This window comes from Sceloporus undulatus, chromosome 6, assembly GCF_019175285.1.
Source record: "Sceloporus undulatus isolate JIND9_A2432 ecotype Alabama chromosome 6, SceUnd_v1.1, whole genome shotgun sequence".
NCBI classification, from domain to species: domain Eukaryota; kingdom Metazoa; phylum Chordata; class Lepidosauria; order Squamata; family Phrynosomatidae; genus Sceloporus; species Sceloporus undulatus.
This window is the reverse complement of record NC_056527.1, coordinates 148,641,789-148,657,541: the sequence shown is the minus strand read 5'-3', so window position 1 is coordinate 148,657,541 and position 15,753 is coordinate 148,641,789. Positions and strand designations below refer to the sequence as shown.

Here is a 15,753-nt window from a genome sequence, read left to right as displayed (position 1 = left end):
AAATACTATTAGTGTTCACATTGTTTAGTAAATACAAACGTCCACTTCACCCCTTCAATAAAATGTTACTGCAATAATTTTCCCCTCTCTGGACCAGTTTTTGCAGTGTATACTCAGAAAACAATATTGTTTTGTTATGAATTACTTGGAAAGATATATTCATTCTAATTTATCTTGGTTTTTTTCTCCTATACCCAATATTTATTATTTTTAAAAAAGGATGTAGTACAGATGCAAAATGCTGAAAAACTCTGGCGGTGAAATACTGTCCTCAGGTGGTCCTGACCAGCGAATCGTTGGTATACTTTTGTTGAACAATCACGGTCTCGACTACAAGGCAACAGTGGGAACTCCCTGTTTCTCTGGAAAACACTTTCTGGTACAGGTAAAGTCCGTTCCCACCAACACAAACTGATTTCCTATGGAATTTCTCTTTAAATACTAGATGTTAATCATGCATGAACTTAGAAAAATGACACCAACAATGTATGCTTCTCTGTGGCCTCGGACTGCTGCAGTGTCTAAGGATGGTGTCTCTCCCCTGAATGCCTGCCTGAAGGAAAAAAGCTTGGAAATTTTTCTCAGCATGTTCAGGGTCAAAGCAGGCCCTTCTCTTTATTCTAACCTTATTCTAACACTAATTGCTAAATCAGTGTTTTGCCAGGATGAGGGTTTGGCAGTCAATGTTACTCATAGTTAACACACACCTTGGTTACATCCCATTTGGATTACTGGGATGTGCGCTACACAGGGCCGCCTTTGAAAAATGCTACAGTCAGACTGTTAACTAGGATCTGCAGTTTTACAAGGTCTTAAGCCTTCTCTGCCAAGGATTCCTGGTGCCTCACAAAGCTACAGATCCCAGAATTCTGTAGGATGGAGCCATGCCAGTTAAAGTGGGAACAAGCTGCATTATTTCTACAGTGCAGATGCACACTTAGTTAAGTATACTTAACTTAGGTTAATTAGTTAAGTTAAATTAAGTTAAGTTAGGTCCAAAGCACACTGCAGAAATAATCCAGTTTGAGATTGCTTTAACTGCCCTGGGCTCAGTGCTAGGGAATCCTGGGAACTGTAGTTTATTGTGTCACTAAAGCTCACTGACAGAGAAGGCTCAATGTCTCACAAAACGACAGTTCCCAGGATTTCCTAGCACTGAGACAAAACAGGATTCAGGCTGTTTTGTTTATTAGAGAAACTAAGCTACGCATGCAAAGGGACTTTATAGCACCTTTGAGACTAAACTGAGCGAAAGAAGTGGCAGGATTAGCTTTTGTAAACTTGGTCTTCTCTTTGGTAGAGAAAGATAAGACCTTGTAAGCTTCATTATTTCTACAGTATAGTAGATAAGACCCCAAGAGTCAGTTGGGATTTGGATGAGTTAAACTAGCTAACATAACAACTAAGCCTTGAAATTATGTCTCCTTAAGCTTCTGTACACCAAGTAATCTTTAACTGTATGTTGGGCATCTGTTTAATAAAATGGGCTCATAATATGCACAGGCAGCACTGAGAAGGCTACAATACTGCTATTAGAGTTCAGATGGTTTCCTCTTTCCTGTTGAAATTGTCCAGGTATTTGTGGTTTCTGTGATGGCATCAGTTCTTTAATGCCAGCAACAACTTTGGTGTCACAGCAGTGATATAAGTGGAGAGGAGCATATGGCTATAGTTCTTGTTGACTGTTATCCTTAGTGAAACATTTACTTACGCTGTGCAATCCGGCAGCCCTCTGCTCAGGAGTTGCGATTTCCAGATTGGTTTTAGAGCGGCGAACAGGCAACTGAATTGAAGAAGGGAGTTTTGGGAAGAATCGCTTTATGAGGTTCATTTTTCCCTTCAAGGAAAAAAAATAAAAATATACAGAGAAGTAACACTTTTAACTCAGCTGCCAAATGAGCAAAGAAAGTAAGCAGGTGTTCTTTCTTTCCCTGCAGAGATGCTATGTAACATTTCTTTGAAAAGCAAATAAAATTGAAAGTGGAGATTTTTCAAAAGTAAAATTGGATGGTTATGATTTAAATCAAATTTGAACCTTTTTTGTTGTTAAAGCAGTTAGTGGGGAAAGTTTAAATTGGGCCCTGATCAAATTGATAGACAGTGAAGATAGCTATGGTGGAAAGGAATGTGTGAATATTTAGGGAGACTTACTGTATATACTCATGTATAATTCTAGAAATTTAGGTCAAAAAAATTGACCCAAAAAACCTGAGTCGACTTATCCATGGGTCAATGTACGTAATGTATCTGAACTCTTATTTGAAAGAAGAAACCATCCCCTGGTGAAAAGCAAGAGTATAATCTGTCCTGGAAGCACAGACCCCTCTACTCTCTCATCTATCGAGCCTTAAGCGTAAGCGTAAAGAGTTATGTCTGGTGGGATTTTGTAAGTTCTTTGACATTGTTTTGCTTTGCTTCGTTCTTCAGATCCTTTGCTATATGCTGCTAAGTTTTACCCTTGACTTATCCATGGGTCATAGCAAAATCCACAGTTTTGGCCCCAAAACTTGCCCTCAACTTGTACATAAGGTCGACTTATAGTTGAGTATATATGGTATATATATATAGACAGCACTGTAACAAATTAAAGCCATTGGGTTTGTGCAGGAGAATGTCCTGATGGATGCAATCCTACATCAAACATCAGGCATCAGAATATCTTTGAATTCCTATTCCTTGAACACTGCTGGTAACATGACAACTTCTAGCGGATACTTACCAAAGCAAGAAGGTTTTTTTCAAATCTTAATGTTAGTTCAGTGTTAAACTTTCCTCCCATGATGCCGGTTATTTCACATAGTGTATAAAACTCCGGATATTTCTTCACGTAACCAATACGGGAGGTTAAAAATTTCTAGGAAAAGAAAAACAAGGCAGTTATCATCTTCAACAATGTCTAAGAAAAACTCAAACTCTTATAGATAACAACTGGTTCTGAAAAGCTGAATTTACTGCTAATAGATGGATAAAAGTCAATCTGTACTGTGAACAGTTTAATTCCACTTTAATGTTCACTTTTTGTATGCTTTAGTTGCATTGTTCTTTTTAAAACTCTATGTCATCTTGAGTCCTGAATAGAAATATATAGCAACAGCAATAGCAGCAGCAGCAGTAGTTATTATTATTTCATTAAACTAGAAAAGGTCAAAGCACAACCCTTTACTATTTGTTACCTTGGCATAAAGCAATGCCTCCTCAGAGATGTTCTCATAATCTTTATTGCAGCTTCTGGCAGCATTTTGGGCAAACTTCAAGAACTCTGCAACTTCTTTGCTGACAAGTTCTTTCATTTGCTAAAAACAGACAAAAACGCACACCAATAATGTGTTTTGTTCTTGCAATCAATTCCCTTTATGAAATTAAAATGTAGCAGCACCTTTTTTCCCCTCCCTTTCCCCCTTCCTCCTTTTTATGCTGTAAGAGAGTAACATAGCTACTTCTTTGAAAATGATTACAATATTAACCATTACCTGTTTCCTGAATGTGCCGAAATAGACACTAGCGATCTTTAGTAGGAAAGGACACTACACACAAAGGCACAGATTGACTCTAGCGGACCAAGGTTGTAAGCAGAATAAAAACAACTGGGGCTGGAACAAAATGCTGTGTTTATCAGCTTGAAAACGTTTCTTTTTGGGACCCACATTCCCAGAACTTCTGGGTTTGTAAGGCCAGGGAGAATGTGTGGCTTACAATTACATGGCAACCAGTTTCTGCCCCAAAACTGCCCCATGGGTACATCAGGATCTCCTAGTGCGCATGGAAATGCCAGCATGCCATTTCCAGATGCCACTTTTGGCTGATTTTCAGCTGAAATAATGCAATTTGGAGAGGGCTAGAAAATTTAAACTTATGTTTTTGGGCACTTCAGTTTCATTTTGAGCTGCTTATGAGCCAAAGAACTGAAATGCCCAAAAGGTGGTTGGGGAAAAAAATTGGGGGTTGGAGGGGGGGGGGACAAATAGGGGTGAAAAAAATGGGAACTGGGGGCACACTTTCACCATCCACAGCAGGTACCATCTTTTTGGCAAACTGTGTTACTGTTACACAAACGAAGAAGGTGCAATGCTTACCAGATATTGTGAATAATCCTTTTGTGCGGAGGGATCTATCATGTTGGGATGGGCATTTGCGTATGTTGATAAGAGAAACAAGTATCTCCTTTGCTCTTTCTCTGTGAAGCTAGAAAAATAAGGGTAGGGGACCCGAGGATCTTGAAAAGGTGGCATCTCCGCTGAAGGCTTAGCTGGCTCTCTGGCTGGTTTTACTGCAGTTTTTCTACTGGAAATCCTATTCTTTTGTCCAGCATTTGACAGGTCTGCATTGCCGTCTGTGGGTCTGAAACAGAGATGAACAAACAACACACAGGTTTCTTTAGAGCACAGTCTCTTGTCACATACTTTTGCATATTTATCAGAATGCTAAACACATCACAGTTAATCAATGACAGCACATAATGTGAGTAATATACAAACTACAACAAAATAATGTTTTGACTCAGTATCAGGGCTCAATGCTACAGAATTCTTGGATTTGTAGTTTTGTCAGATATTTAGTCTTCCCTGTCGGAGAGCTCTAGTGCCACAACAAAATACAAATTCCAGAGTCCCTTAGCATTAAGCCATGGCAGTTAAAGTGGTGTCAAACTCTATTATTTCTGCAGTGCTGACGCAGTCTGACATATAATTCCCAGTGATCGGGCGGCATATAAATAAATCCTATTATTATTATTATTATTATTATTATTATTATTATTATATAAGGCTTGTTTTCCATAAAGTCAACAATCCGCTTGTACAAGGCCTTGCTGCAGTTTTTAAGAACTATTTGTAGTTTCAGATCTTTCTGTGTGCAGAAAACAGCACTGCCTTCACAGAAATCTTCTCTTTTATACAGGTGTTGTTTTTTGGGGGACAAATTATGTTCTCTGCACATATGGCATTTTTGCATAGAAATTGCTGTTTTCTGCAAAAAGCTGAGCAGTGTTTTTCATGCAGACTATTTCTCAAATGACTTCCAGCTCACCCAAAATTGCAATGGAGCAAGCAACCCAGGAGTGGCGAAAATCAGCCGCACCTCCCATGCACTTGCTCACTCCTGGTTTAAGAAATATTGAACAGTACAACTGTATGCAGACACACTCAGAAATAAGATCCTCTGGGATCAAGTGAGGAAACGATGGCAGGAGTGTGAATGAGCCCAGTGGGACGCTTGGCTCTCTTTATCTGAGCACTTTACTCTACTCCTAGATTTATCAGAAGGAAACCATGAAGGACTGGGAGACGTTATTTGAGATAGACACACTTCCAATCCCCTTGGGCTGACACAACGTATTTCATGGCTTTCTGGGTCCTAGCCAGTTTCTCTTGTTAGAAGGCCTTCGATGGGTGCAACCATTTGCAAACTGGTTTCCCAACAGGTGATGGCTTTGCTCAGCTCTTAATTATTTAGCATTTGGATCAACTAAGCCGAGCACTAACTGCCAATCTAGCGAGGGGAGGGAAAGGAAAGAAAAAGGAAGCCACCTCGACTTGCACAGGGGAAACGTCTCCACAGTATCATGTCTCCGGCGCTTAATAATACCACACAGCTGTCTCTCGGAATGAGGGAACCTGTCCATCCTTGCGGCTCAAACTGGCAAATTTAATTAAGCCGCTACACCAACAAGATGCTGACTCAGATACGCCTGACGCAGGAGTGTCAAGCCACTGGAGCAACTCAAATTAGCTGCGTTTGACAGAGACGGGGGAAGGCGGCCCATCGGGGCTCATTTCCCGGCATGCAGGCTGTCAAAGCCGTCAGCGGGATGCAAACCCAATTCGCCCCGACAGCATCCTTTCACCTGGATCACCTGCCTGCTCTTTATTTGAACCGATCCTTTTGTCGACACATTCCCCATCCCTCCCTCAGATCGCAGCCTCTCAAAGGGAAGGGACCCAGGTTTTTGACTTCCCTTCACAACAACCCAGACCAGCCACATCTTCATCATCTGAACCACCTTTCTATTGTCTCCTGTCCCCAATGGAAAGAAAGAGGAGTAGGAGCCATTCCCAGGGGAAGGAACCAATTTGGATAGGGCACAAAGGACAAAACGATAGCCCCATGTGCCCCATCCAAGAGAGACAAATGCGCATATAAGACACTCCTATCCATGGATTATACCTTAACAGGATTATACCGTATATACTCGACTATAAATTGACCTCATATGTAAGTCGAGGGCAGGTTTTAGGGCCAAAATTATGGATTTTGATATGACCCGTGGATAAGTCGAGGGTAAAACTTATGTGCATATAATGAAAGATGTAAAGGACAAAGCAAAGGAAATCAATGCTGAAGAACTTACAAAATTACAGCAGGCATAACTATTTGTACTCATACTAAATGCTGGGTGGAGGAGAGAGGTCATACATCCTGCCAGACATCCCAGGTTTAGTCTCCCTCATCCCCAGGTAAGGATTCAAGTGGGATTCTTGTCTAACCTTACCTAGAGATGAGGGAGACTAAACCTGGGATGTCTGACAGGTGCTGTTCCACTGAGCTCCATCCCTTCTGGGAAGTTACTAAGGTGCTTTACAGACTGCCGCTTTGCGGCGGTTTGCCGGCCCTGCTGTTTGCTCCGCGAGGGAGCTGCAGCAGCCAAACCGCGCGATTCCCTCACGGAGCAAAAAAGAAGCTCCAAAATGGAGCTTCTTCCTGTGGCGCACTTATGACGTCATAAGCGCCACGCGACGTGCGGATGCACAGCGTCCGCTATGTCAAGATGGCGGCGGCCGTGTGGAACAGCGGCTGCCATTTGTTACGGACAGAGTCCGTAACAGGAGTAGGGGCGTCTAGAAGAGACGCCCCTTTTTTAAAACTGGGACATCCTGGGGACGTCCCAAATGGCGGTATGTAACCTGCCTAAGTAACTCTTAAAAAGTCCATAAGCAGCTCTCCCTCTACACATACAGTTGGCCGTCTGTTTTCGTGGGGGATCCGTTCCGGACCGCTCCACAAAAACGGAGACTCTCCAATATCCAAGCCCCATAAGCTTCAATGGGGCGTGTGCCCACGGGGGCACACCTTGCAGTCTTGAATACTCAAGTCCACAAGAAAGGAGGGGCAACTGTATTTTCATCCCACAAACATGGTCAGGAGCCAATCTAAATGTTCAGTCCTAAATATATTTACCAAGGTCCCATTCAAGACAAGTAGAACACATTTAAGCATGAGCATGATTCTTCCTAAGGTTGCAAACCTCAAGTGTGCTTATTTGGGAGCAAGCCCCAAAGAACCGGGTGAGACTAACTTGCAAGGGAAGATGCAGAACCTTTTGTCAAATACATATGAAATCTGGATGAAGTTACTCTCCAACCAAGTTGGAAAGACAGTGTATGTTCATACCTTTTGGAGAGCTCCAGTAGTTCAGCAAGGGAGGGAGCCAGCGAATATTTCTCATACATGCTCCGCGAGAAATACACATTGTGACCGTTCCTGGGTGGAATATCCCTGTTTGGGGATTTAAGGAGGCAGTTACAAGATACCAAATGTATAAATAAGGACCGTAAATTGAGACTGGTAAGTATGGGGCCGCTTCGGAAGGAGAAAGGTATCTAACCAACGCCAAAAATAGGCACTTTCACTGTAAATATCTATCAAGCAATGGTTACATCAAAATGAGGTCCGGCTAAGCATATTCACAACTTCTCTGGGTTTATTTTAATCCATGATACCAAGAGGGCTAAAAATATAACCGTTTTAGTCCTACAGAAAATATTTTAAGGTTGTAGTCTTTGGGGAAATGATGTCCACCGAAACCCAAAATATTCTTGTTTAGGTACAAATATAGAATTAGAGCCTGCAGTTCATGGAAAACAAAGGGGGAAAGTGAGGCTTCCATAACAGGATCTCCATATACCTGTTTTCCTATGCTTTCAACTTTTTAATCCTAGTTTAACTCTTAAGCTTGATTATTTTCCAGTTTCTCTCCTTCACCCTTAGCTTTGTTTTACTGTTGATTTATTAAAGACAGAGCAAGGTCATTTAAAGTAAAAAAGTTAAAACTATCAAAAGTAGAAAATAAAGATAAATACGAATATGGCTGGATGAAAGATGGCAAGTAAATAGCAGGAAAAACAACAACAAGCTTTAAGGAAAAATTAAACATTTAAACAGCATACCTCCAAAGTGACCCAAAGCAGCTTCATTTCGGTCTGTCTGGTCAGTTCCTATATTTGTTCAGGCCGGGCAACAATTGATCAAGTGTACTAATATTTAGTGTGTGTGTGTGTGTGTGTGTATCTCATTATATATATATATATACACACACACACACTAAATATTTACTACATTTACTATTAAGTGTATTCCTGACAAGAGAAGGGGGAATAATTGATAAAGATTACTAATATTTAGAGTGTGTGTGTATGTATATACAGTATATATAAATATATATATATCGCCTACTATACATACACACACATATATATATATGCCCTACTATATATATATACAGTATATACACACACACAACTTACTAAATATTAGCCATCTTCATCAAGTATTGCCCCTTTTAGTGCCCTTTGCCAACCACTGCCCTCTTTTATCCATCATTGCTTTCCTGGTTTGACCTCTGTCCCCTTGTGGCTTTCCCAGCGCTGGGGCGAAGGGAGCACTCTGCACATGCTCAGGGGCGCCCTCGCTCAAAAGAGGGCCCTACAGCTCCACACGGGATCCAAGGCGACTTCCCTCCTGCTCCGCTTCCCAACCAAACCCTGAAGTGGCAGAGACCCCCAAAGACCCACTCACCAGCTCAAAAGTTTGCCCGCCGCCGCCATCTTAGGCCTCCCCCTTTGAAAACAGCGTCGCTGCTTCACGAAGGGCATTTATGGCCCGCCCTCAACCTCCCTACGGACCAATCAGAGAGGAGTATTCCGAGAGTGACGCACACGCGACATGAAGACCTCCAATCAGAGCCGCAGAACGGGAAGCCATTGTGAAGCCAGGAGGAGGCGCCATCTTAAGTGTCACAGCTGGGGCCCCCAAAGGATCCTGGGAGTTGTAGTCGATGTTTTAGGATATAGGCCAGGGAGCCTTTCTGCATTTCAATGCAGCTCTCTTTTTTCGGGGGATAGTGCATTAATTCAGTAATTAATTCAATTAATTAATTTAAATAATTCAACTTTTTTGGGGGGAATAATGGGACCATTAATGTATTTGTGTATATGGGATGCAAGTGTTTCTTTCTTTTAAGAAATCATCATCATCATCATCATCATCTGCATTAATTCTGCAGTGCAGATCCATAACATAATAATATTATTATCTCTTCCATATTTTCAATAATAATAATAATAATAATAATAATAATAATAATAATAAGCAATAATTCTGCAGTGCAGATCCATAACATAAGAATGTTATTATTATTTCTTTCCTGCTTCTCTCCATGGATCTGCATTGCAAAAAAGATTTGGGGGGATAATGAGACCATTAGCATATTGGTGCAAATGGAGTGCAAGTGTTTCTTTCTTTTATAATTCAGGATTTTCAATGTTGAATTCTCTGGAGCAGCAGAAAACAAGCTTGTTCCATCTTCAGTATGAAACCCCTTCAAGTACTGTATTTAAACAGGGCTTTCATGTCACCTCTTATCCTTCTCTGCTCCAGGCTGAACATCCCCCAGCTCCTTAGGCTTCTCCTCATAGGGCTTCATGGTTTCCAGACCTTTCTTGGACTCCAAAGGCCATCCAGCTTAACTCTTGTCTGCCATGCAGGAATGCACAACCAAAGCACTCCTCCCTCAGAGATGGCCATCCAGCCTCTTTTTAAAACGCTCCTAAGGAGACTCCGCCGCCTTCCATGGCAGCTCCTTCCACTCTCCAACAGCTCTTACCCTCAGAAATGTCTTCCTAATATTTAGGTGGAATCTCTTTTCCTGCAGATCACATCCATTGCTCCATTGGGTCCTAGTCTCTGGAGCAGCAGGAAACAAGCTTGCTCCATTGTCAACATGACGCCCCTTCAAATACTTGAATAGGGCTATCATATCACCGCTTAACCTTCTCTCCTCCAAGCTAAACATCCCCAGCTCCCTAAGTCTCTCCTCATAAGGTTTTGTGGTTTCCAGAACCTACACCTTGGATTAGGTAGCATCTCTTTTCCTGCAGCTTGCTATTGCTCCACTGTCACCTATTGTCTGGAGCAGCAGAAAACAAGCTTGCTCCCTCCTGAATATGACATCCCTTCAAGTATTTAAACAGGGCTATTGTATCGTGGTACATGATAAACTTAAGTCTAAAAAAGCTCCTCTTGCCACCTACCTTCCTTCCTTCCATCTTTATTTCTTCCTTCATTCCATATTTTCTCCTTCCTTCCTTTTAATCTCAAAGGTGCTACAATTTCGCTTTACGTACATGTAAGCGCATTATGCCAATTGCAGATTTTTGCACATTCGCATTGATGCTGATTAGTCTCCATTTTCCTGCACAAATCTGCATCTGTTTGCTCTCCTTCTGCCGAAAATGTGCATCCATGCAAATCCATGCAAAGCAGATGGACAGCCACACATTTGATAATGCGCAACCTGACAGATACTCCGGTGAACCCATAAAAACCTCTGCAAAAAGCCCAAATTCCTTCACATCACATGCGACTGGATCACAGTCAGATTTGAATGAGGAGTATTTTATTTGTGTTGACCAGGACTTAGATTTCGGGAGGAAATAAAACTTTAGACAAAATTTTCCATTAGAAGCTGAAGTTTTATTACAGGAGAACCGTACATAAAGCACATCTAAAATTGATGTGTTCGATGCACTTAATAAAGGTAATGTAATAGTAAAGGTACAGGTTCTAAGTACAATATAACAACATTCATAGTAGAATGAAAATCGGAGTATTGAAAAGACAACATTAAATCTCTTATTTTATTTTTGTTTTATTTTATTTTTTTACAAGTCATATTTACAAAATGAGTCAAAATACTTTTGTTCTGGATCGGGATAAAATAAAAACTAGTGCTGAGCCTAAGAAGACAAGGGTTAAGAGTGAGTCCTAAAGCAGATCCGATAAAGACGCGAATAAAGGGGTGAAAACGGGGCAAAGAGTCATCCGCAAAGTTTTGTTACAATGATTACTTTTTAACATCCCTCTCAATGGCTTATGCTTTTTCGTCGCCGCTTATAGAAAATGGATTTGTACATACTGTACACAGGAAAGACAACACATTTTTGCATGTACAGTAAAAGGTTCATGTCAAATTTGTCGTTATTTACAGAAGACTGAGCGTCTCGCTCCGTGAGGTTGGTGATGTTTATGTGCTTCATCCTCAAACCGATACTATTTATAATCAGCATTATTTTCCCCCCAGACATGTAAATTACATGAGAAACAATACTCACACAAACTTGCATAAAGTTATAAAACAATAAAGCCCAAACAATTAGGGGGGGAAGTGTTTAAAATCCGTGACGCACGTATTAGAAAAAAGAAAGGAATCCTCTCTTTTAAGGAGGTCATTTTGAACCCACAAAGGAAAAGAAACCGCGGACTTGCGTTTGCAAAGAAGGGTGTTGCTTTGAAAGAAATTGTTCCAACTAATTCTCCCGAAAGCGATTGCACTTAAACATTTTCTACTCATTAAAAACGTAGCCAGGGTGCAAAGATAATTTATATTATTTCCAGGTCCGTTTGTTAAAATCCTAGGAGAGACGCCGGGCACAGAGCCAGGATTCGTGGCTGGAATATTTGCTATTATCTATCATCAAAAAAAGTGCGGTAAACAAACAGCTTCTTCCGTTCCTCAAAAAACCTTTGCTAAAGAACACACAACTTCAGTAATGGCACAGAAAAAAGAGCTGTAATAAACAGTTGAAAAGTTCAATTATTTCCCCCCCGTTTTTAGATATTTGATATCCGTTCGGTTATCGCCGGAAACAACGTTGGAGATGAAGGATATGAGGTTTGTTTGTTAAATGATAGGACTCTAAAGGAGTCTTAATGTTGCACATTTGTGGGATATATATATATATATATATATATATATATATATAATACTGTTGTGGCATTTTTTGGTGCCGAATTCCGTTCCGAATTCAGCTGTGCAATTTGTGGTACCGCCGGCAACCACACGTGCCTTTTCTGGTTCGGACTTCGAAGACATTGGAAGGATTTAATTCTGATTAGATACGGACCTTTGTTGAAAAATAATGGTTCATGGAATAATGGTTAATTGCAACATTCTCTCCCATTCGCTTTCCTTGGGGATGATGATGATGATGGCAATGACAAGCATAGAGCAATAGGTTTCGTTCAGGCAGTTGTCGGCTGTTCGTTGGAATGTATGAAATTTCACACAGTATCACATGGAGGCATATTTTGGAAAATCGTGGCAATGTATGCGTGGGGCAGCTGCAGTTTGTGACATTGCCATGGCAGTGTGTGCAGGCGTGGTGTGTATTCACTTGCTCATACAACTGGCAAGACCACATACACTTGTCCCTCCGTATTCGCTAGGGTTACAGGCACAAGACTAGGAATATGGAAAAACCACAAATAAAAAAACACCACGTTTTTACCTGAGCGGACATCTCTCTAGGAATCTCTAGGTCTTCCAGTGCTACTCTATGGTCAATAGCAGTCAGAAACTGACCATAAAACTGCGCTGGAGGAGCTAAAAAGGCCTAGTAGAGTGTTCTGTCTAGGAATCTCTAGGTCTTTCAGTGCAACGTTTAGTTAAAGTTGACCACAGAGTTGCACTGAAGGACCTAGATATTCCTATAGAGAACATATTAATGAAATCCGTGAATAATCAAATCCACAAATATCAAAGCTGCAAATATGGAGGGATGAGTGTAGTTTCTTCCTGAAGCGGCATTCGCTCCACAACCCAAAGCATGGAGGTTTAACGCAAGTTGCACTCCACACACAGCATTGCGTTGGGGGTTTCCTTTATAGGGTTGCCATTTGTCTCAGAAAACCTGGAAATTTCCGGATTGAAGAGAGCAAAAAAATGTCTAGGTTGGCAACGATTAATGTGCTGGTATTGTATAATCAGAATGCAAATTAATAACATGCCTAATTATAACAATTTGCATCATATATACAAATGATATGCCCGGATGTCAGGGACTGGAATATGGCAACCCTATTTGCTCAGTACAAATTTAATTCCTCTGTAGGCTGTGTCTAGACTGCAAAAATAATCCAGGTTGACACTGCATTAACTGCCATGGCTCAATGCTATGGAATCCTGGGATTTGTAGCTTAGAATCATAGAATTGGAAGAGACCACAGGGGCCATCCAGTCCAACCCCCTGCCATGCAGGAAATCAAGATCAAAGCATCCCCAGCAGATGGCCATCTAGCCTCTGCTTGAAGACCTCCAAGGAGGGAGACTCCACTACACTCCGGGGGAGTTTGTTCCACTGTCGAACAGCCCTTACTGCCAGGAAGTTCTTCCTAATGTTGAGGTGGAATCTCTTTTCCTGTAGTTTGCATCCATTGTTCCGGGTCCTAATCACTGGAGCAGCAGAAAACAAGCTTGCTCCCTCCTCAATACGACATCCCTTCAAATATTTAAACAGGGCTATCATAACCTTCTCTTCTCCAGGCTAAACATAGCCAGCTCCCTAAGGCGTTCCTCATAGGGCTTGGTTTCCAGACCCTTCACCATTTTAGTCGCCCTCCTTTGGACACAAGGCTCCAGTTTCTCAACATCTTTTTTAAACTGTGGTGCCCAGAACTGGACACAGTATTCCAGGTGGGGCCTGACCAGAGCAGAATACAGTGGCACTATTACTTCCCTTGATCTAGACACTATACTTTTATTGATGCAGCCTAAAATTGCATTGGCCTTGTTAGCTGCCGCATCGCACTGTTGACTCATGTTCAACTTATGGTCTACTTGGACTCCCAGATCCCTTTCACATGATGTCTCCTTAAGCCAGGTGTCCCCCATAATCCTATATCTGTGCATTTCATTTTTTTCGCCCTAAGTGCAGTACCTTACATTTCTCCCTGTTGAAGTTCATTTTGTTAGCTGTGGCCCAGCTTTCTAGTCTAGTCAGGTCAGAATATGAGCTATTTCATATTCACTGTTTGACAAGTCTGGTGCCACAACTACTAATCCCTGGATTTCATGGCATTGAACCATGGCAGTTAAAGCAGTGTCAAACTGTATTAATTCTGCAATGCAGATGTGGCCATAGCTCAATGCTTGGGAATTCTGAGAGTCATAGTTTAGTGGACATTTAACCTTCTTTGTCAGAGAGCAAACTACAAATCCCAGGCGTGAAACTGGATTATTTTTGAAGTGCAGATGCAGCCCAAGCCATTGAATCAGGCTGGAGCTGGTTGTTTTTCTCTATATGGCATCTACTTGGGGTGTGCACCATCAGTCTCCTCCATCCCAAGAAAATATAATTAAATTAAATTATATTTTAATTACAATATAATTAAAACTCCAATATTGTGCAACAGTCCAAAACGCATCAGATGGTGCACTGGAAACAGCAGCGCTTTAGTACCTGAAACATAGAGGCTGAATCTGCATTGCAGAAATAATCCAGTTTCACATCTGGGATTTGTAGTTTGTGGAGCTCTCTCGACAGAGAAGGCTAAATGCCTCACAAAACTACAAATCTCAGAATCGCGTTGTATCGAACCATGGCAGTCAAAACAGTGTCAAACTGGATTATTTCCGCAGTGCAGATGCAGCCAAAAGAGGAGAGCAATTTGGCACGCAAAATGGAGTTTGTTTTTATTTTTCCTTCTGGATCATCTGATTGCAAAAGCGCTGCATTCAAGGATCGCAAATCTTTCACGGTGCAAGAAATGGAGGATGAGAGATGGGTGAGAAAACAGCGAAGAATACCAAAAATTAGGATATCAAATATCAGAACCGAGGAGTTAAACATCGTCTCCGGGTGAAATACGCCAGAGACGGCTTTCTATAAGGATGATGCTTATATATATTCCAAGAGAAAAACGGTACCTAACCCCAACCTAGTACTCTGATACAGGTACTCTGTCGGGGCGTCTGTGTAAATGTGTATAAAGCCTATACACACCAACACACACACACGTATATAAAATATTCAGTGTGAAATCGCACAAGACCCAAAACGTGGAATTGTCGAGGAGCAAAACGAGGGAAAGGGAGGTTTCTCCGTAAAATTAACTTACCTAGCACCAAAAACACGTCCGAAAAAACACAAAAATAGCACACTCTAGTTCTAAAACGACTATCTCCTAAAATAGAGTATATAGTAAAACAGATTATCTTACAGCATAACGTGGTATTTGATAAAACAGATAAATATATTTGCACCGCATAGGCTTTTTTTCTTTTTGTTCTTTTTAAATAGTATATCTTTTATCTATCGAGAAGGAAAAGGAAAAAGTACAGAAGTTGAGCAGAACGACACTGAAGAGCATGAAGACTCAGGAGCCCAGAAGACAGAATAAAGGTAATATAGATGACATTAAGAATCAGAACAAGAGAAAAATGTGTAACAGGCCATTACAAGTCCTTTAAATTAGTAATAAAATAAGGAGTCGCTTGATCAAGTTTAAGAAAGCGGTAAACAAAGATATTTTTTTTTTTGCATTTACATGCAGATGTCTAAAATTTTTTTGTATTTCTTTTTAAATCTATGCACAAAAAGTCATCGTATTTTTATTATTTATTTATTGCTTGACATTCAGTTATGGCTAGAATATATATATATACGTATATATTTTTAACCTTTTTTTTTTGTACTTTGGAAA

The 15,753-nt window shown here is 40.9% G+C and overlaps 1 protein-coding gene across 3 annotated transcripts in view; it reads right to left on the bottom strand.

Moving 5' to 3' along the window:
• Positions 1-8,889, bottom strand: part of ICE2 (interactor of little elongation complex ELL subunit 2) — a 25,500-nt gene extending 16,611 nt beyond the window's left edge. For 2 of the 3 annotated variants that reach the window (XM_042473432.1, XM_042473433.1), the window contains exons 1-6: positions 8,791-8,889; positions 7,387-7,491; positions 4,074-4,338; positions 3,174-3,293; positions 2,720-2,854; positions 1,712-1,837 (exon numbers count right to left, since the gene is read on the bottom strand). In XM_042473432.1, coding sequence (XP_042329366.1) covers positions 1,712-1,837; positions 2,720-2,854; positions 3,174-3,293; positions 4,074-4,338; positions 7,387-7,491; positions 8,791-8,867 — 828 coding nt within the window. In that variant the 5' untranslated portion in view covers positions 8,868-8,889. Of the gene's footprint in view, positions 1-1,711; positions 1,838-2,719; positions 2,855-3,173; positions 3,294-4,073; positions 4,339-7,386; positions 7,492-8,162; positions 8,244-8,790 lie in introns of those variants that run through there. The other variant, XM_042473434.1, reaches the window with a different exon arrangement.
• Between the last annotated feature and the right edge of the window lie 6,864 nt (positions 8,890-15,753).